Source organism: Acanthisitta chloris, unplaced genomic scaffold, assembly GCF_000695815.1.
Source record: "Acanthisitta chloris isolate BGI_N310 unplaced genomic scaffold, ASM69581v1 scaffold2081, whole genome shotgun sequence".
NCBI classification, from domain to species: Eukaryota; Metazoa; Chordata; class Aves; order Passeriformes; family Acanthisittidae; genus Acanthisitta; species Acanthisitta chloris.
The window spans coordinates 14,448-35,865 of NW_008656377.1; the positions used below are offsets into that span (position 1 = coordinate 14,448).

Here is a 21,418-nt window from a genome sequence, read left to right on the forward strand (position 1 = left end):
CTTTCATTCTCAACATTTGATTGACAATTCAAATAAAAATATGCAACATTTGTATGTACAATGCCAAACACTTCCCAGTATTCTTTACCACTTGATATTCTCCAACAGTTATCCACAAATATCTATACATGAATCATGGTCAATGATGAACTGTTTGACAATAATCTGACATCTGGAGAGTGAGATGGTGGCTCTAATTTTTAGCCAGGTTTCAATCTGTCTTTCAGATTATATGTGTAATCACAATTAAATTGGGCTAATTTAAGTGTAATTAATGGTACTCACAATGCTGTACACTTTTCAGCAAGGACAATTTCACCCACAGAAATGGACAATATATCTAAAACCTGAGATCTCAATGCTTTACTTTCAGTATTCAAGGCTGTTATCTGACATGAAATGTATTTTTCAAACCTCTAGTTGGGTGGACAAACATGATAAATTATGGATAGACAAAACTGATAGATTCTGCCAGAAAGTGAACTAGGGTAGACATTTGAGAGTTTTATGAAAGAACATTATTGAGAATATAGACTGAAAACAGAGGGCATAAGAACAGGAATTTCATGTTGCTTAGTTATGGCCCTGAATGCTTAGCTTTGCCTTCTGCTTGGCAGTGGTGCTGTTTCTTCCCCTGTTTCAGAGACACCTATACAGCAATATTTGTTTTCAAGAAATGCTGACCTACCTCTATTTAGAGACTCTGATGTAGTTCTAAACCAAGTTTTAATGCCTGTATTTTAAAAAGGTTAATGATTGTGAAAATTGCTGGACCAAGAGTACTTAAGCACTAAGTCTTATATCTGCTGAAGCAGATCACTATGGAAGACACAGCAGATAATACAGTCCCCACTCTCTAGACATGAGAAGCCATTGTCCCCAATGAGTTATCCATTACTGTTGCTAATGACTGTCAGCATTGAGTGAATTTAAAACAAATTCTACTTCACCTAGTATTTGTCTTAGGTTTGCTCCTGCTAAAGCAAATAGGAAACTTACCACTAACTTTGGTGGCACAATATTGGGATTATGAAAACCCTACCAAAAACGTTAATGAGTGCCATGTGACTGGGCCTCAAGTCACTGGGATGGAGGTGGGTTCCTAACAGTGTTGGGGAAGTACTTTCCTCCTGTCTGGTCCAAAACCTACTGGAAGATTTCCATGGACTTCGCAGGTTTTGGATCAGGCCTTCAGTATTACAGCTTTTCAGCATTATGAGCTGTGCATGAAACCAGCACTGCTGCAGCATCAAACTAGGATGAGCCCTTAATTTCAAGGGATCCAGACTCAGCCTCAAGGCCTGGGAAAAAATGAAAAATGAGATTTTCTCATGCTGGGAGTGATATTTTGCAATTTACAATGCCAAACAAGCAAACAACCCTCCAACAATAATCATGAAAACTGTGCAAAGAATTTTAGAAAAATCAATCAATCAATCAATAGTAGTTACATTTTCTGCTTCATTAACACCTTTCCACTGGGTCCAATGCAGTGCCTTCTCCAAATTAATGAATTAACTCTCAAAAAAACCCAATCAATGAATTAACCTATGTATTATTAAGCCTGTTTGATAAATCAAATTCCAATAATTCAATTGTTAGCTCCTAAACTGTTGATTTAGAAGCTTAAACAAAAGGGTCCAATTTTTAAATGGACTGAACCCTCAACTCCAGGTAAGAACTACTTATATTTGTATGGATATAACCTGCAAGGGGCTGCTTTAGAAAGCAAAGTGGAAAACATTATGAAACAGCCCAGCTGACAAAGTGAAATTCCTACAGGGCACTGAGGTGGATCATATATATTAGATTCCTCTACACTGAATACCTACTTGGGTCCTTTCAGCTCACACTTACTGTCTGTCTCAAATGGGACTCAGGCTGGGGGGAAGAGCTGACTAAATCAATGTGAGATTTTAGCATGATGTCTTTACACACTGCCCATCTGCACAGGAGTGAATTTTACCTAGTGTTTAACAGCACAAGGGAAAATACTCTGATTGCCTTGTCTGAACGATCTGCAATCGCATGTCTCTCTCCTTGGTGCAGCATATGATACTCTACATCTCAGATGACTCTCCAAAGAAGGCAACTTGTTTCAATTGTCTTAATTTCTATGCTCTACTAACATTAAACCATTGAGAACAGGTGGCTCAGGAAATTGTTACTGCAATTGAAACCACCTCCTATGTGGAATGCCAGCCTGGGCTCGGGCAAATGTAGTTCACAATCAAGAATTACTATCAGTGGTCATTTACCATCCCATGTGAAATGAGCTGGTGATCTCATCCCAGTGCCTATTGCAGGCAGGTGTGCACATTACCTCTGCCACCATCACAACTGGGAATAAAGGGTCATTGTTTGCAGTTTCAGCAGGGAGGCCAAGGACCAAATAAGTTTTCTGATGGAAGTGTCATCTTGAGTCTGGAGGTGGTCTTCTCAAAAGAGACTGCACTGTCATGTCAGGATAAGGTCAACAGAGGCTTGTGTAACTATCAAGCAATCTGTCTCCTTTCAATGAACCCAAGAACGTCAGTTTAAGAGTCAGTGAATCTGATTGTTTTTACCAGAATTCAGTTTGCTTAATTTTCCTCCACATCTCTCAGAAAGTTATAAGATACATCTGCCAATGGGAATACCAAATAGAGTATTCTGGAGAGATGTTTTCTCTGTGTGAGGTTAGAATGGGTCAAGATCATGAGTATAAACATCCAGCTCTGCATCCTGCAGTGTTTCAGAAGAAAATTTCTCTTTCCCATCCTGACGATGGAATACAGATAATTCTTGTCTATATCTGATCTCAATATGATTTCTCACATTTAGAGGAGAGATGGAAAGTGAGAAAAACAGCAGAATTCTAGCAGCTCAAAACTCTTGCTTACTACTAAAAGTGGAGCACAAGGCTTCAAATCTCATCCACCCTGAGAAGTACACCAAGGAATAGGAAGGCTTGGAAGAGGGGACAGGAGATTAAGAAAAATTCATGAGAGGTCACAAAAACCGCTCAAGGAGGAGCTGCAACCATAGCCAGCCTCCCATTCACTCTGACCTCATCCTTGGCAGTAAAAGCATCAAAAGCAGCCAACTGGCTTTTGCAGGGCCCTCTCAAACCAGAAGAAATGGCTGCACTCCTGCCCTCCATTTGCTTTAAGCAACTGCATGTTTGGCCTGTGTCCTAGGGCTTGGTCACTGCTAGGCAAAACATAAAGGAAATGTGAATCTATATGCTTAGGCATGTGTGTCTGAAGGCTGAACCCACACCACCACTTTGCTTCCTCACTAATGGACTGAAACAGATAACACAGATGTGAACATCTCTGATCTCAAGGGACTTCCAAGAGGGGCTTCTCTGCTCACAGCAATGATGTGGAATCGTTTTGCCTGGGCTTGAGGAGATCCACTGTGTGATCTGCTGACTGTATATTTCCTTTGGAATACATGAATTTTTCTGTTGTGCTCAGTCAAGACAGGAAGAGATTACAGCTCTGCACATAAATACTCTGACGTGCTATTTAGCTTAGCTTGTGACTAGTATATTCGTGAGAAGGACCATGAATGGATGACATACCTGAGGAAAAACAGATTACAAATGAGCTCTTTAGGCAGAGAAGAACTCAGTATTTGATTTTGCAGGTGCAATCAAGGTGTCTTTGTGAGTACAATTAATTACACTTATGTATTCATAAGTGATTAAAAAACCCCTAGGCTAATCTGTCATTGACAAAGTCTACCCACCTACCTTTCTGAAGGTCCTGAAATAGATAAATGGGAAGAAATCAAAGACACCCAGAATGGATATACAAAGACAACCAGGAATGCTGCTTTGTGTCTATGTAGAATAGACAGGTGGATCATCTACACAGATCAGACTAATAGCAATAGCAAGTCTCTAAAAAAAAATAAAGCTGAATCTGCAAAGTGAAGACACTTTGTAACTCAGCAGAATTCAGAACTGCTTTAGAAAGTTAATTGTTTAAGAACTGCTTATTTAGCTCAAAGAAAATTTGGAACATTTCTCCCATAACTTCTGTGTTTTTTCATGGATGCAAATTCTTAAGTTTCTTTTTACTTTTCTCTGGTTGGGGAAATTTTTGCAGAAACAGTGCAGCTGTCATAACACTGTGAAGACAGCCAGAAAGAGTGACTCACAGCTTAAACAAGGTGAACTTCATCTTTGATTTCAGTTCCCTCTACAGACTGTTTCCATCTCTTACCACTAACTGGGGTGGTCTAGCTGCAGCATATCAGGAGGTAGAAGATTTAGGCCTCATAACACTTTCTTGAGTTGAGAACGAAAGAGAGAGGAAATTCAAATTTTAATTATGCACAGATACAAATTCAAGAGAAGGTAAATTGAATCATCAGTGCTTCAACAGTATGCACTCCTCATGGCTGGGCTGACAGGCACTGTTTGTCCAACCAGACACTGCATAATCTTTAACAACTGTCGTATGTGCACTTGAGTGCAGCTCTGATAGAACAGATCACTCCTCCTCTTACAGCTGCTCATCATCATCCATTACTGCTGACACCCTTACCTGCTGGGCAGAGCATCCACCTGGAGAAACGAGGAGTGTTCATTTTCTAACTGTACCCAGAGCATCACTCTCCAGATATCCAAACAGAGATTATTGCCTGACACTTCATTACTGGGGATTTTTTCCCTGCTCCATGACTGCTTGGAAAGCCTTCTCTTTGCAGCATCTGTCTTAGCAGCATGTCTCCTTCAATGGAGTCATGAGGACAGTGATAATACCTCCTGCAGAGCTTCTGTTACCTGTCTCCTTGCCAGATGGCCAGTGGTGGATCTTCTTCTCTGGTCCCACTACTGCCCTTCCTATGTGGTTGGCCCAAGTACTGAGGGTATCATTTCTGTGAGGTATCAACTCCCCTCTCCTGCTCAGAGGTAATTTTCCCTCTCTAATGATCAAAAGACAGGGGACTTCAGGGCTGCCCACTCAGGCAACAGGTACAGGCCCTGGTTAAATACATTTAGAGCTCATCAAAGGAGGCAGGGTGTTAGAGAAAAACAGGACACACAAAATCCTCATGCCATATTTATCCATGTCCATAGAATGGCTGTAGGCACCCAGTCATGCCCAAATATGGACTTAGAAGCCTAATCCTACGAGATCTTTTTATAAAAATCTTGTGAGAAATGTTTGCTGGCTTGATTCCTCTAATTACATGGCTCCCCAGGGCAGTAAAGGGGACAATATCAATTGTTTTTAATCAAAGCCACTAAAATGATGCTTTGCAGTGAGGGTTATACTGCAGAACTGAAATACAGCTAAATGTCTGGATGTCTGAGGAATGCTTCAACACTAGAAGGACTTCTGCTTTTCTGTTCATCCTCAGAAAAGGTCAGAGGGAAGTAATCTTTTCTCCCTGCAGCATGCCAGGCTTATAATCTGCACAACAAAGATGGACTTCCTGAAGAAATGTGCACAAGACACTCTCCAGGGAGAAGTCTCCTGTTAGGCTGTGCTTTAGATAGGTGCTTTTCACTAAGCAATGTGAAAATTTCTCCTGTGAGAAGGCATAATTTGGCAGGAATCTCATCCCACAAATGTGAAGGGATTTGTCTCCTGCTCTCATTCCTCCTTCAGTCCTATTGAGTCCTCCAGAAATGTTACTATCATCCCCTTCTTCTATGGTGAATGGATTGCTTTGCCCACCAAAGAGCACAGCACTGTCCTCTTCCCACAGAGTACAGGTAGAGGAATATGTTACAGGAGTGGTCTTTGATTTCCTTTGATTTAGTCAAAATACTCCTTCCATGCCATTCAGAATGCCTTGTTTTGCTAGTGGCACAGCAACAGCCCAGGACTTCTATGAAAGGTTCTTGTGATCAAGCCACCACTGCCTGCTGTTTTGGTAACCAGAGAGTAGGAATAGAAATACAAGGTTTAAAAAATAAACAATAACAAAACATTTTCCTGGGACTGCTTACCCGCTAAGCACACCGAGAACCAAGTTAAGTACAAAAAATGACCCTATGATGATTAGAGTAACAAAATAGATCCAGGGCCAGTCCCTTCCTATGGCATCATTGACCTGGAAGAGTGGAATGATAATTAGTGAGACAAGCTCAGATTCTGAGCACTGCAAGGCTCCAGCCAAAGAGATCCCAAGTCACCAGCAGTAAGATTTTTCAATAGCCAGTTGTCTGGAAATTTCTGACAGATTGACATTAGCCATTTGGAATACTCTGAGGTTGCATTTCTTTGTCAGAAAACAACCCCACTTTTGTTACCTGGATTGGTATTTGCAATGTTTGAACATTTTGCCAAAATATTTCAGAGCTGATGTGAAGCTTCCTCGGATTCAGATTTTTAATCCCTCCGAAAGAATCCTGGTGACAGGGAAGAACCCTTATTATGGAGTCTTGCCCTGTAGCATTGGAAAAAGGACACCAAAACTGTCAGCTTACCCGCTCAACACACCAAGAACCAGATTTAGAACGAAAAAGGATCCAAAGATGACCAGACTGACAAAATACACCCATGGTAACTCATAGCCCATAGCGTCCTGCATCTGGAAAGACGAAGGAAAGTTAGAAGACAGAGAGGGAAAGCAGAAATGATTAGGCAAAGAAACAGATGGAAAGGTTTGTAAACAGAGCCTGTGGTTGGTTTACATATAACCACAGCAGGTTTTTCTGTATTTTCTTTCTGATGTGACCACTCCTTTGATTGTTTTTTTTTCCTGCTCTGTTTCCTTACAGTCAGTGATTAAGACAGGCTGAGATATAACCATGTCCTGGCACTTCCATTACTTTTTGCCATTTACTTACAGCACCATGAAGGATCCACCCCATGACTTCTGAACTTATAAGCACTGCACACACACACAACTCTCTGCTGCCAGTGGAAATATTGGTAGTCTTTGCCCAGCATCGCCACACTGTGCTGGCAGAACATGTTGACTTCCCAAGTGTAGCACAGCTCTCTGTACCCCAGAGAGGAGCACGTGGGAACCATGGGCAAATGCTGGTCTTTCCCTGGCAATGCTTTGGCAATCTTCACAATTTAGCACAGTGAGGGCAGTAGCTTTGAACTTTTGAGGAAGGTCTTTTCAAGGCCCACCATGTTCTGACCCGGTCAAGTGCTCTCTAAAGCTTTCTCACAAACTTCCTTTCTCTCCTTGAAGGATCAATCACTTACCAAAAACCTGAATACTCAAGAGAATCTGAAGCTGTAAACTGAGTGACATGAGCATAAGTTTGGATTTCCCACTACTATAAGGATGTGCAAATGAAGCAGAAAGACTATTGTTTCAGCACCAAGACCTGTGTGGTTCAACTCTGGCAGACAATAAGGTCTTGTGTATATTCTAAAAGCATCTAGCACATAAGCACTATTTTATCTTGAAGTCTCCTTCAAAGTTCAAAATTTTGGAAAGTTGCTAAATACCTTAATAGAATCTCATTTTCATGATGGTATCAAAAATACCAGAGTCCCTTCTTTACTTTTCATAAACACTTATCTTTGGAGCCAGACATAGTATCATTAAAGAAACAGATGGTGGTTAACATTTTCAGAAGCACTAAAATGATTTATGAACATAAATTGCAGACTTGAAAGAACCTAAAGGCATAAAGCAACCTACGTTCCTCTGTTTTCCACTCTTTTGAAAATTTTATTGTATGTTGTCCTCTCTTTCCAGGAAAATGCTCTTTCCTTTGCAACTTAAGCATTTGTTGGGATCACAGAAGAAATATTCTTCCTTACATGGGCACTGAGACACACTTCAGGGGAGGCAATCTGACTCAAGATTCATAACAACTCAGGAAAGGAATTTCAGACCTTCAGTAAGACAAGGCAGGAGAGGAACACTAATATAATCAGTTCATTGTGGGTGGAAGTCCCTTATCCATTTTTCTTTCAAAGTACAGTCACTAAAGTCCTTGTCTGGCAATAGTCCACAGTCAATGGGCTGAACCAGAACTCCATCTCAGGGCTCCTTCAGCTGTGACTGAACTGAAGTAGACTCATTAAAAAACAAGCTCAAAATCTGTCTATGTGAAAAGAGTTCATCAGCTCCTTCCTCATAGGATGAATACATTTGGTGGTCAGAAGAGAGGACCTGAATGTCTGACATACCCTAAGCACATTAAGCAGCTTCCCTTTTAATACATTTGTAGATTTTTTCAGTTATTTTATAAATAATACTAATTATTCTTTGCATTTGCAAGCCACATTTCATCCCACGTGACCACACACATGGACACCTCTGGTGTCTACTACACATCAGTGCTTTAATGAGAACAAAACATCATGCTGTATAAAGATGGAAGCAAATATTCACCTGAAATCCCATTGGGAAATCAGGCAGGCAAAATGTAACTGCCCAAGCTGGAATTAAGTAAAGAAATGAGACTCAACACCTTCGCTCTTCTACAAAGAAAACCACTATCTGTCTAAAGCAATCTGCACAAACAATGAGTATGGATGACTTTGAAAAACTGCCATAAGAATTTACCACTGTGGGCACAATGATGACTTGACATCTCTCTAATTATGATAGATGGTGATAAAAAAGCCACAGCTCTATGGTTTTTAATCTATCAATAGTTTTGGGTTGTTTTTTTTTTTTTTCAGCTGGGAAAGTCAACTGGAAAAGTAGAACTTCTCAAAGCTGTGATAAAAGTGAATCCTAAACAGCAAATGCCAGAGTGCCAGGTACAGAGCTCAGGTGTACATCAGGGTACTCAGAGAGGTACAGAATTTCCCTAGCATGAAGAAACTTCCAGATGGCAAGGAGTCTCCATCATGGCCTGGTAAAGTACATAACTAGAATATAGTGTACTCTGCCTATTCCCAATGCCTGCACAATTGCATAACGATTGTACCAGCTAGCATCAGCACAAATTAGTCCTGAAAAATAGACCTGCATTCTGGTACAGCAGAGCATTTGGGACTTCTCAAACTGAAAATTTCAAAGGTCAGCTTTTCATCTCCTTTTTATTGCACAGTCATATGCGTAATGGAGAAGCTGAGGGGCAGAGACAGTGAGAGCTTCTCAAGCATAGAGAAACCATCAGGATTTGGCAGACAGCTGAGTCTGTCTCTCTTTTCCTGGATTTCCCCACATTTGGTGCTCTCACCTCTCATTTTCTTTAGTAGAAGGTGAGATTATTCTGTCCATTGTGGGCCTGACCCACAGGTGACAGATTAAGATATGTTATGTCTTACTATACCATTAGGTATTGGTAAATGATGTTAAAATCCCTCTGGGCTAAAGAGACAGTACACTGAGCTTACTACTCACTCCTGAAAAACATCTGCAGGAGAAATGCAGAGAAATAGGTTGTTTGGAATAAGTTGTGGGTAAAAAAGAAAAAGACTTACTCAAAACAGTAACAGCTATGTATCAACATTTAAGAAACATTAAATTCTTGGGTATTCTTTCAAATATCTGGCAATGCCTCCTCCAAAATGAAAGTATCATAGAATCATAGAATTTTTGGGGTTGGAATAGAGCTTAGAGATAATCCAGTCCCAACCCCTGCCCTGGGCACGGACACCTCCCACCAAAGCAGGTTGTTCAAGGCTCATCCAACATGGAATGAACATTGCCAGGGTTGGGCCAGCCACAGCCTCCCTGGGCAACTGTTTGCAGTGATAACTGTATGAGAGCATTGCTCAGCACGATCCTTGCACCTGTGTTTGAGTGAAGCAGCTTCCTGGGAATTTACCATCCCTCTGCAAACATGGAGCTCTTAATCCTGTGTGTATGCAGACACATGTCCTGCTGACTACAGCTGGAGGCTTTCACTGCAAATATAACTTAAGTGGTAGAGCTATTTCTCCTCATTATGATATTGAAGTGGAGAACCTGCAAAGGGTCATGGTAAGATCAGGAGTGTTACCATTTACTCACTACTGAGTGCAGAGAACCAGGTCTGCAAAATCTATTCTGTGCTGTTGCCTACAGTGGACAGGAAATGGTTCTCTTATAGGTTATCTCTCCAGGACAGACAACTCCTGATACACAGTTCAGTTTTCTGGTCACTGAGTGTTTACTATTAACCCTCTGAATCTCAACAGAAAAAGTGGATCATCTTCTAAATTCACAGTTGTCAATAGATTATCAGCAAGTGTAGGTCTGAATGATAATATTCCAGTTTCAGTAGTCAAGGTGATTGCAGCCTGATGCCAACTTAACCATATATGGAACAATTGTTACATCACCACAGGATCAGTGGGAATCTGCAGATTGTCATGTATAGAAATAGTTCTGCTCTCTGAGTCCGATTGCCTTGACCTTTCACAGCTCACATCTCAACGCTCACATGTGAGGAAGTTGGCATATTTCAGAGCATTAGTGCATCATCTCTCAGAGACCTTGGGGATAAAGCTCTTAGACTCCTTCCCATGATTTGCTACACACCCTCTCAAGCACTGTGGGGACATCATTTGGCTCACTATGCTTCAGCTTTCCAGTCTGCAAAGTGGGATACTACCTTGCCTCACTGGGTACTGCCAAAGAAACCACTCAGCATCACCACAAAAAGAGGGAATTTCAGCATATTTGAGGTCTGTTGGGCCCTGTGTACAGGGGAAGAGCTCTTTCTCTGCAAAGTATCCTTAATTGCTATTGTGCATACAGCATTTCAACAAAGGCTTTTCTCTCAAAGATACAGGTAATCACCTAGAATAATTCTGTAGTTTTCTGATCACAGTTACTACCAGCAGTTTCAGTAGCAGCCAAGGAATAAAAGTTTCTGTCTCTAGAAATAGACATTTGTGCCTGTGTCTTCTGGTCCTTCAGAAGACACAGGTGAAGACACATTGGTAAGGCCACAGGAGATATGCACGAGTAACTTGTTTAGTGATTTTTTTATCTCCCAGAGGTAATAGTCTGGTACATTTTGCAAGTGTCTCATTCATTCCACAGGCATCATAGTTCAAAGACAATGTTAGAGGCATATTACCTATTAACATAGTGGCTGAACATCACCAAGCACATAGGGGAAGACTTTCAGTCATGTAATTAGAGGGGTAGACACAATCCACTACATTCTGCTGACTTGACAATTCACACACTCACACCCTGACACTTGGTGGCAAATGTCTTTCAGAAATAAGGCAGAGTTACAGAAGAAGTTTAATCCATCAGGGAAGGGCAGCTGTCACTAGAAAAAAAAGTGAAATCTGTCTTGTTCAGTGCACAATACTGGAGAGCTGCAGCTTAATAGAAAGTGAGTTGGCTAGGGCACCTGGGCTAGGCTTCTGTTTCTTCTATACATTGCTAATTGATTCCTAATGACTATAGAATGTTGTGATAACCTTTTCAAAATGCAAGTTCTACAAGTATTCTATAATGAAGTGTATAACCTTTCACAGAGCAGCATTCATCTTCATCAAGAGGAGCAGATTACTCAATAAAATTAAAGCACAGTAAATTTGGAAGTTTTGGTCAGAAATGCTATTTGATGCAACTTATCTCTGGAATTCACTTTCTCAGAAAATGTTCTAGCCCAATGGTTATGGCCATTATCAAGATGTCTGGTTGAAACCAAGTCTTTCTTGAAGCAATCTAAAATTGGAGAGTATTGGGAGCAGGAGACAGCAAAGGAGGTAACACAATGTCACTGAATGGATCTTCCTGTTTCAAATCTTTATTTTGAAACCCACCTGTTTCAGGAACAGTATTTAAGCACCTTCATCACTTTAAGAGTGCACAGAATTATTTCCTCAGCTTAGGTCAAAGATGTAAGACCCTGTAGGCTACTGGCAGGCACAGCTCAGGTGATACATAAAGGGCCATGCAGATACTAATGTGAGATTTAGGTATTTAGCATGGATCTGTTACAAAGTAATGAGGTTATGATTAGAACATAACTTTTCCTTTTCCACTCCCTCTTTCCTTCTCTTCCTGTGAATATTTGGGTGAATGCATTTCATTCACACATCTGCTCATGGAACTACAACTTGAAACTCTGCTTTAACAGCACTAGCAACACTTTTTTATAGGATGATGCACTGTTTTGCACTGTGAGGGAAAAATGTTTTCCCCTGTAATTTTTAGTCAGAACTTGGATACAAAACCAATTAAAACAAACAGAGGACAGAACTCCACCCTTCTATGGCTGACTTTACAATATTCGAGCAAAAAATGTCTAGAGAACTTCACCCTTCTATGGCTGAGTTTACAATATTCGAGCAAAAAATGTCTATATTATAGACAGCAGAAAAATCCTATATCCCATTTTATGTGGCCTAGAAAGGAGACTACTCCTACTCTTACACTATTTCTTTGGCTTCTATTACATCTTCCTGCTGCCTTCATGATAGCTAAAGCTTTGCTTTCTTTCTGAGACTTCACTAACTCAAATGTTTTGCATTCATACAGTCAGGGAACAAAAAAGATCTCCTAAAGCCACGGGACCCTTCAGAGGTAACTAAGGTGGGGTGAATTTCCTGGGAAGTGTCCAGCAAAGAAGTAAAACTTTGAAAGATCTACCTTTTCTCATGCTGCACATATTACACCAGCAGAAATAGCTGAGGAACAAAATATTCATCCCAAAAAAAAAAGCACATCACTGGCAGTTCCTAAGAACATCCAACTAACAAATGTAACTGGCAAGAGTAGGAGTTTGGAGGCTGCTCTGCAAACAAAAAGGAAACTACTTATTTATTTAATGAAGCATTCTCTTCTGGTCAGCTTCTCAACTGCAGAGTTGCTTGGGGCTTAAGAACTCTTGGCTTTGCAGTATTTTGAGTCTTTGCCTTGAAAGCTCTTGCCAGTCAGAGGACTTGGAATGAGAAGTTTTGACTCCTGTCACTCAAGTTTCCCTTAGCAATCCAAGCCATCTGATAACTCTCTCTTTAGTGGCCATGCTCTTAAACAACTTATTGGGAGGTAATGAGACTGTGACTAGTGGGTCTGTGACACAAATAAACCAACCCCTAAATAGGCAAAAATGTAATGTTGTTAGCTCTGGTATCCTGCACATTGTATTTCTCATCTCAAACAGGACACTGCTCATGTTCAACTCTTGGGTTTTTCATGCATGATTTGTGATACATATATTAATTATGCATAGCAAAATTTAATGTAAACCCCACTGCTTGGAATATTGCTTTTAACAAGGAAACTACTCATCATTATGCACAATTCCTAACTTTTTCACAGAACTATAGATGCTTAAAAGAAGTCCCAGAAAGATTTCAATGAGATGACACAGAACTAAAAGTACAGCAATAAGAGACACAATAGTAAAATTGACTTTCTATGTATGTTAGACTTGATAAGATCTTTTTCCAACCTGTGGGGTCAACTATGGGATTGTTTCTCTAGCACTGAAATCCCCCATGTCCTGAATCTGCCTATTTGTTTGAAGCCTGGATGGTGTGAGGCTGCTGCACATCATGTCAGTGAAGACATGAAAAAAGCAAATATCTTTACTTGCTAAATTCCTGGTTGCTCTCCACATACACCTCAAGTAAGTCTATACACACAGCAGATACTCATCTGATTTCACCATTCATAAAAGAAAAGGATCATATTTCCCAGTATATACCCCTAAAGCTGGATTTAGACTGCATTATTACAATAAGGATGCAGATTGCACCTTGCAGATCCTTCTTTATTTAAAACCTAATTAGTTGTCTCTGCTTGGGTTTTTAATCCAGCACTCATGTATGTGCATAATTTAAGGCATATGAATAATTCCACTGAAGTCAATGGTCAATATTATTGTTACCAGTGGATATGAACTGATATGCACAAGTGCTTTGCTTGAGTAGGATGGGACACAGGACTGGGAGGAATGGATAATAAGGAATTCATTTTCTGAAATTCCCTGGGAAAAAGGAGAAGTTTAATGTGACTAAATAAATCACAAAAACATTTAAGCATTTCAGTTTTTAAATTCCAGTGAATCAGGAAAAGTGTTATCATTTATCTTCTTAACCTGAAATATTCTTTCAGATATCCTGAGTCTTTAAGACAGGTGATAAGGAGTGGGAATTTAAGGTCTCAGAGCTGACTCAAGGCAAAAGGAGAGAGATGGGGGTAAAAAAACCCCAAAACCTGCAAACTTTGCAATTAGCAAAAATACAAAGACAAAAATAAACTCAACTTACTTTTATGGACTTAGGAGCAATGGAATAAAATTGCTTCTGAATGGCTTAAAATGCAAGCAAAGGACCCCAGATGCCTTTGCTCATACTCTGGGTAGAATTTTTTTCCAAGCATCAACACTCTAATAGTCTTAAAGGGACTCTAAGCCACAGTGACTCCTTATGACTCTTCTGAAAGGATCCACATTTTGCAGCTGGCATTATCAGAGGGATGCAAAGGAGAGATCAGAGAGTTCAACCCAACTTCAGTCTCAACTGATGACAGTCAAAGGAACAAACAGCACTGGTATCAGTTGCTGCTGCTAAAAATTCTTTGTTTTGCCATTCACATTTCTTTTATTTTGAAGTCCTGAAGGAAAAAGCAAATTTTAAGCTCAGTTGTTTTCTCCAAGTTCTTATTTTTAAGGCTGTACTTACTGTGTTACCTCAATTAAGGAATTTTACATTCTCTAGTTGCACATAGACATCTCTAACCTTTTTTTCAGAGTGTCTTCATGAGAAAGGCATACAGAGCTGGGTGAAGACAAGGGCACAGGAATCATGAACCAGGGCAAAGAATGCTCCAGACAGGTTATTCTGCTATACAGTCACTGCAGGATAAAAACCAATAAATGTAGGCAAGATCTATCATCCGTGGGCAGTAGGAAGAATAATAAGATTCCTATGTGTAACTTGGTTCCCCAATTGTTCTTGATGCTCTGTAGTGATGGAAAGAGCAAATTAAAATTCCACTCTGAGGCAGAAACATTGGCAATTTGTACAGAACTCTCTGCAGGAGCTAAATGGAGCCATTGACTGAGAAAGGACTGCCTCGATGAGGACAAGAGAAACATCAAGATTAATTTGCAACAGAGAACCCTTGAGAAAGAATCAAAGAAACTGCAGCAATGGAAAATGAGTCCAGAAGAGAGAAGGGGAAAGAGGCATGCAGGTCTGAGAAGATGGAATCTGCAGAAGTTGCTTCTTCAACTCTGCTACCAAAGCTTATGTTGAATCTGCTGTAGATGTTCTCACCCAAGTATATCCGCTCTGATCTAGGTGAACTATAATTCCTGGTTTACCAATTAAAGGCTTTAGGTGTAGCTACACAGTTCATTGCTATGCTACCTGATCTCTCTGACAAGAAGGTGAAGTCTCTAGAACAGACCAAGCTTCCCACACAGCACTATAGAGAACACGAGTGATAGCAGTGCTGGGCTCAATCTCAAGAGCCATGAGAGCACACACTCCTGCCAAAGATACACCTTGACTGGCTTGAACATCTGGGGAGACTGTGGAAAGGCAGAAGTCCTGCAGGAGAGCCCTCCCAGGCTGCTGCAACCTGGGCAAGAGCAAGGCCAGAGCAGAGATCTAGAAGCTGCTTGATGGCAAAGTGAAAACATGTAAAACAGCTCATAGGAGATTCACTAATATTATACAGGGAATGTCACTTTGCTGTTACATGAAGCAAACTGTACTTGCTTTTTGTTGCATACAGCTTGCAGGAAGTGCATTGCTACCAGCAGCATTTGCCAAGCTCATTTCATTATGACAGCACCAAGTCACATTTCCATCACTCATTAAACACTGGCCCCACCTGTTCAAGGATACACACCCTGGGAAAGACTATATAAAGTCTGAGACACACAGAAAAAGACCCAACTTTCAAGTATCCAGCCCCTAGTGACACTGTATGCTGTCACTGAAGCCCTTCCCTGTATATTTTAGCCCCAGTATATAACACCACTGGACTCCACAACATTATTTCATTCGTTAGTAAACTTCTGTATTCTTATTTCCTCTGGTTTTGGTGCACATTGTTTTTTACAGTAGTTGTTCTTTATCAGATTGAGCTATTATGGGAAATAGAAGGTCTCTGTCTCAGAGTGGGAAGAGAATGAAAACCTCTATTCAAATGCCAGCAGGTCAGAATGCCTGTGGCACACAATGATTGAGCTGAACTGTTTTCCACTGCAAGCTATTTCTGTTGAAAATGTTTACTGATCCCATGCTTCTTCAGCACAGCAGTTTGTGCTTGCTGGAGAGGTACAGAACCATAGAATCATTAAGGTTGGAAAAGGCCTCTAAAGATCATCAAGTTCAATCACTCACCCAGCCCACCACCATCTTCACCACTGGAGGGAAAATACTGGGTGTGTTTACTAGTGTCCTAATTAAATCTGTAATTTCAAATGGCCTTCACACAAGTTCACTGTACAACTTCAACAGATGGCAGAGGCATTTAACTTCACACTTTTCAAAACAGAGGAAAGAAAGTTAGGCTCTTCTTTGACTTAAAAAACCCCAGCAGTGTTATTGGCTTTTGTTTTTGCGAAGTTGCAACATTTTCTAGCACTAGTAATGTTCCACAGGAACATTGGCAAATCAGCTATCTGAAAAGTGGATTTTGCTGACAAAATCTCAGCATATTAAATTCTGGTAGTGCAACTACCACTGGGAAATGCCTGCAGTCAACTATACTAGGGGAGAGAAAGCAAAAATGATCAGGAAGCTACCATTTACACCTCCTCCCATCCCACCTGTACTCTTTGTACTTTCTTGCTGGACTTCTCTATTTTTCTGTGAAAGCTGGAGGGGACTATGTACCTCTGCAGAATGTTTGGCAATGCAGGGACTCTGAACTCCCACTGAAAACATTAGTTACACAGTGAGACTTCCTTAGAGCAAAGACAAATTCTGAGCTCCAACAAGACTCCCACTTTGCCACCTCACTCTCTTTCTCCAGGCTTAATATGCAAAAGAGGAAAAAAAATTAACTGTATTTCAATTCAGTTTAGCACAGAACATGTTAACCAGAAGTAAAATATTGAAATTCATTTACTGCCAAGTGATAAAGCAACTCATATTCCAGTGTGCTGAAACTGCTGCACTGGGAGGATGTCAATGCCATTTTCCCTACCTCTTCCATACTCAACAGCTAACATCAATAGTGACACTACTTTTGCCTTCTTATTACACTACTCTTCTTGGTTCCTGGGCAGCAGATCTGCTTAGAGGATGTTCATGTCCTTGATCCACCTGCAATGTTGTGCCAAAATCAGGTCCCTGTCCAGGCAGCAGCAGGCATGAAGGCTCTACATTCTCTCATGTATGACACGAATGGGATAGCTTGTTGAGTGAATTTGCAACTTGCAGAAATGCCATATAGTCACCTCCAAAAATTGTTTGGATTTGTGTGACTTAATTGGGATTTGAACTGAGGCAAAAGACACAGAGGTCTCCATGAGTTGCCTTATTCCCACCTAAGTGTGTACTAGGTTTTTTTCCCTTTAAAAGGAAAAGGTTGGGCTCTGAAAGAGTCATCCAAGAGCCCAAAGGCTATTTAGCCACAGTGCTGGTAGTTCTTTCATTATGGCTACTGCAGCAGTTCCATCTCTTACTGTTACTCAGTTATTTGAAACAACTTTTCATCCATTAAAGTTTTTGGAAACTTACTCCAAAAGAATAATGTGCTCATTTTAAACATAAAGATATCCCCTACTGTGGTGGGTTTACAAATCTAAAACTTTCATTTCATCTTGGAATTCTGGGCTATCCCTTCCTGTCTCTGTTTATTTTGTATTTACATTTGCATGACTGATTACCCAGAAAGGATTTTCTGCCTGTTTTACTGTATTGCTGTTTTATAACTGCTTCTATTTATCTTAGTGTGAACCCATAGCAAATTCTACCACAAGTCTATCACAACAGCACTGATTGCTGCACAGGAATACACCAGCACATACTGTCCATTGATTTACATAGTCAATTAAGTCCTTAAAAATAAAGATAATGAAAAAAAGTACTGCAAGCTGGAGATAATCACTACCTTCTTCAATAAGTGGAGGCATGACTGTCAATTCTTTCTTTGCACTTGACCAGTATATCCCAGATTCCTTTGTATCCAGTTCCCAATCTGTGATATTCCCAGAAATCCATTTGGCATTTTAGATGAGAAATCCAGCTTCAAGTTGTGAAATCACACCCAAAATACTCAAATAAAATGTACAACATCTCGAACTCATAGCACACAGCTAATAAACCTTCACCTGATAGGCACACTGCCCACTCACAGACACTGCATAAGCATTAGAGGTTTGCTGGAGAAATTACTATCAAAGAGCCTGAATAAGGTGCAACTGCATTATTGACAGACAAGATTGCTCCTTCTCTTTTTCCTCTGAGTCTTAAAAGCAACATCACATAAACAAGAGCAGCACAATGTCCTGACTGATTTTTTTCTAGATACACTTTGAAAATCCACAGAAAGGATGCTCTGTGGTAAACATTTATACAATAGCTTGGGTTGGCAGGTTCCTTTAAAGGCCATCCTGTAAAAGACCCCTGCAATGAGCAGGGACAGCTTCAGCTAGACCAGGTTGCTCAGAGCCCCATGCAACCTGGCCTTGAAAGTTTCCAGGAATGAGGCATCCACCACCTCTGTGTGCCCTCTTTCAGTTTTAAATCACTCCCCCTTGTCCTATCACTGCATGCCCCTGTAAAAAGTCCATTTTCAGCTTTCTTGTAGGCTCCCTTTAGGTACTGGAAGGTGCTGCAAGGTCTCCCTGGAGCTTTCTCTTCTCCAGGCTGAACAACCCCAACTCTCTCAGCCTGCCCATAAAGGAGAGGTGCTCCAGCCCTCTGATCATCTTCTTGGCCTCCTCTGGACTCACTCCAACAGGTTCACTGCCTCCTGTGCTGAGAGGCACAGAGTTGGATGCAGCACCCCAGGTGGGTCTCACAAGAGCAGAATAGAGGGGCAGAATCCCCTCCCTCACCTGCTGCCCACACTGCTTTGGCTGCAGCCCAGCACATGGTTGGCTCTCTGGGCTATGTGTGCACATTCCTGGGTTATGTTCAGTCTTTCATCCACCAGAACCCACAAAGTTCTCCTCAACAGGAAGACTGATTCCTCTGATTTCCCCTGACTGACACCTAAAGCCTTCATTTTCTACTTCTGATTACTTTATATATTTAGGGAGGTGCTGTTCAGAGGACTGGAGCTAGAAGGAAACAGTTCTAGGAGGAAGCCACTGGTACTGATAAAACATATCCTTCTGATGGTATGACCCCCCATCATCCTCAGCCCTCAAACCATGCTCAGGCAGAAATCCCACTCAAACCAATGAATAGAGCCAATACTAATGGACCCATTCTCTATTCAGGTAGAAAAGACTTATTACTCATAGTAAGATTTGTGAAGATTTAGTTGTATTGCTCTTTGTCTTGAAAACAAGATGTTGAAACAAGTTAAACTAAACATGAATTTTTCTAATAGTCAGTTCTAGAAACAGGACTTGGGTCCTGACCTTGGGCATATTCCCTTGTCTTTTTCTTTCCCAGGATCTAGATAATGAACCAAAGTTCATTATTTGTGAATTTATCTAGTAGATATGGGTCCAAAGTTAAAAAATCTGATTTTTCCAGAAGGCAACAATCATCAGCCCCTGACAAAACAGGTAGTAGGCCCTAAGCAGTGCACCCACAGAGGCACTCAAAATCCTAAGTGTCCCAGTAGCTTAGCTCTTAATTTTGTAGCTCTGGGATAAAAGATTAAAGACACAAAAGATCTCTGTGGTGATTCGACAGCAGCAATTAGGAAATATTCTAAAGAAGAACAAAAGAAGAAAGACTGAAGAAAAGGCAACAGAAAGACAGGGCTATTAAAGAGGTCCTTCCCACGCAGGAGCACTGGGCAGAGGGTATCTATTAACACCTCCCCATCACCAACCCGAAAAAGCTTATTTTTAATGGAGAGTTCCTTTTCATATAGAGGAAAAGGGCTGAGAGGTCCAAAGTTGAGGTCTGAAGGGCTCATAAGGACTTCATTTCACACACTACGTGCATGGAACAAATGTTCAGCTGCAGGTTTTCGTGGCAGGTGCCAATGAGTAAGTCACTGCTGTTACTCACTTTCAAGGCAGTGCTACAAGCAACAATGACAGTTGCATGTGCAGTTGTTTACGAGAAAAAGGAAAACAGATTTAGATCAGCATTTATGCAAATTAAGTGTGGAAACTGCTTTTTCAATGCATTAATGCCATGGCCCTTCAGTGCTCTGAACTATGGGCCCTCTCCCCTTACCCACCACTGCTACAGCAGATGGAGATGAAGAAACCACTGCAATCACAAAGATGGGTTGCTCATACTTGCACGCTCACCCTTTGTAAATGTTTCACATCCATGCAAACCCCTGCCAAAAAGATGATTAAAAAAATCTCAACCCCACAACAATAAAAGCCCAGCATTTTCCTGGAGGGGTGGGGGTAGATGGGGAATAAACACCATGGAAACATGTAGACAGATATATTCTTAGAATCAGATCGTTCTCTTTTGTGGAAAGCCTTACTAATTCAAGCCTAAGTGCTGCAAGAATAAAGGGTTAGAAGGAAAAACACAGCTGGCGAAAATTGGGGGTTGCAGCTCTGCGTTTAATGTCTTCCACTTTGTGGCAGCATCTCTGTATTTCTCACATCTTCCTCATTGGCTGCACTAGGCTGGGGGAGGGGGTGAGAAAAGCTCACAAGATTTGTCAATGCTGTCAGCAAAGTAAATTGCATCTGTTGTTCAATTTGTTCCATTTTGATTTCACGATGGGAATTGTATGGGTGACCGTAAGCCCATGTTTCAAGCTGATTTAGTGACTCTTGAAATGATGATCTCATAGATTCAGAGATGGAGGGATCTTCCAGGACAGTCTGTTTAACCCACTGCAACTGTTTATGCTCCCCTGTGCTGTCCTTGGGGATGGGATGCTTCTGAAGGTTTGCCCTCAGTCAACCTCACTGCATTGTGTCTCTCACTACATAGTTTTAGCACTGCACTGTTTTAGTCTACTAACACATTTGCTTGCCTAGAGGCTGGGGAAGCCTAACAAATATTCTTCAGTTAAATCCGAGTCAACTTGCTATGTGCCAGTCTGGGCATCCCTTCCAGGGACAGGTTAGTGCCCTGGATCTCATTCAGACTTGGATTTAATCCATCTATATATAATACTACCACACTTTTTAGTTTACATTTCGAGCCTTGAGGTAAATTGTTCCTGGAAGCACTGCATTGTATATTCAGAGACTTGACCAAGTATTCTGAAGTGTTATCCAAATGACATGGGTCAAAGCCAGTACTCCAAAAACGTTGGCAGGCTCAAGGCTGCTCATTATTAATAGTCTTCAAGCAGATCAATTAGAATTACTTGATACTAGAATTCAAGCTGTAATGGGCAAGCAGAACAACTCAGGACCAGGTTCTCCACTCCCCAGCAGTGTGAACAGTCCAATGCAACAACACATGGCTGCACTTTGCAATTGTTCTGTTTTACTGCTATATATGATAGCCTAGATGCAGGG

The 21,418-nt window shown here is 40.9% G+C and overlaps 1 protein-coding gene across 1 annotated transcript in view; it reads right to left on the reverse strand.

The window, feature by feature from the left end:
* The window catches only part of LOC103811332 (voltage-dependent L-type calcium channel subunit alpha-1C-like), a gene marked incomplete at both ends in the record, with an annotated part of 56,888 nt that overhangs the window by 386 nt on the left and 35,084 nt on the right, over positions 1 to 21,418 (reverse strand). The window contains one exon of the mRNA XM_009084299.1: positions 6,434 to 6,537. Within this exon, the coding sequence (XP_009082547.1) occupies positions 6,434 to 6,537 (104 nt within the window). The remainder of the gene's footprint in view (positions 1 to 6,433; positions 6,538 to 21,418) is intronic.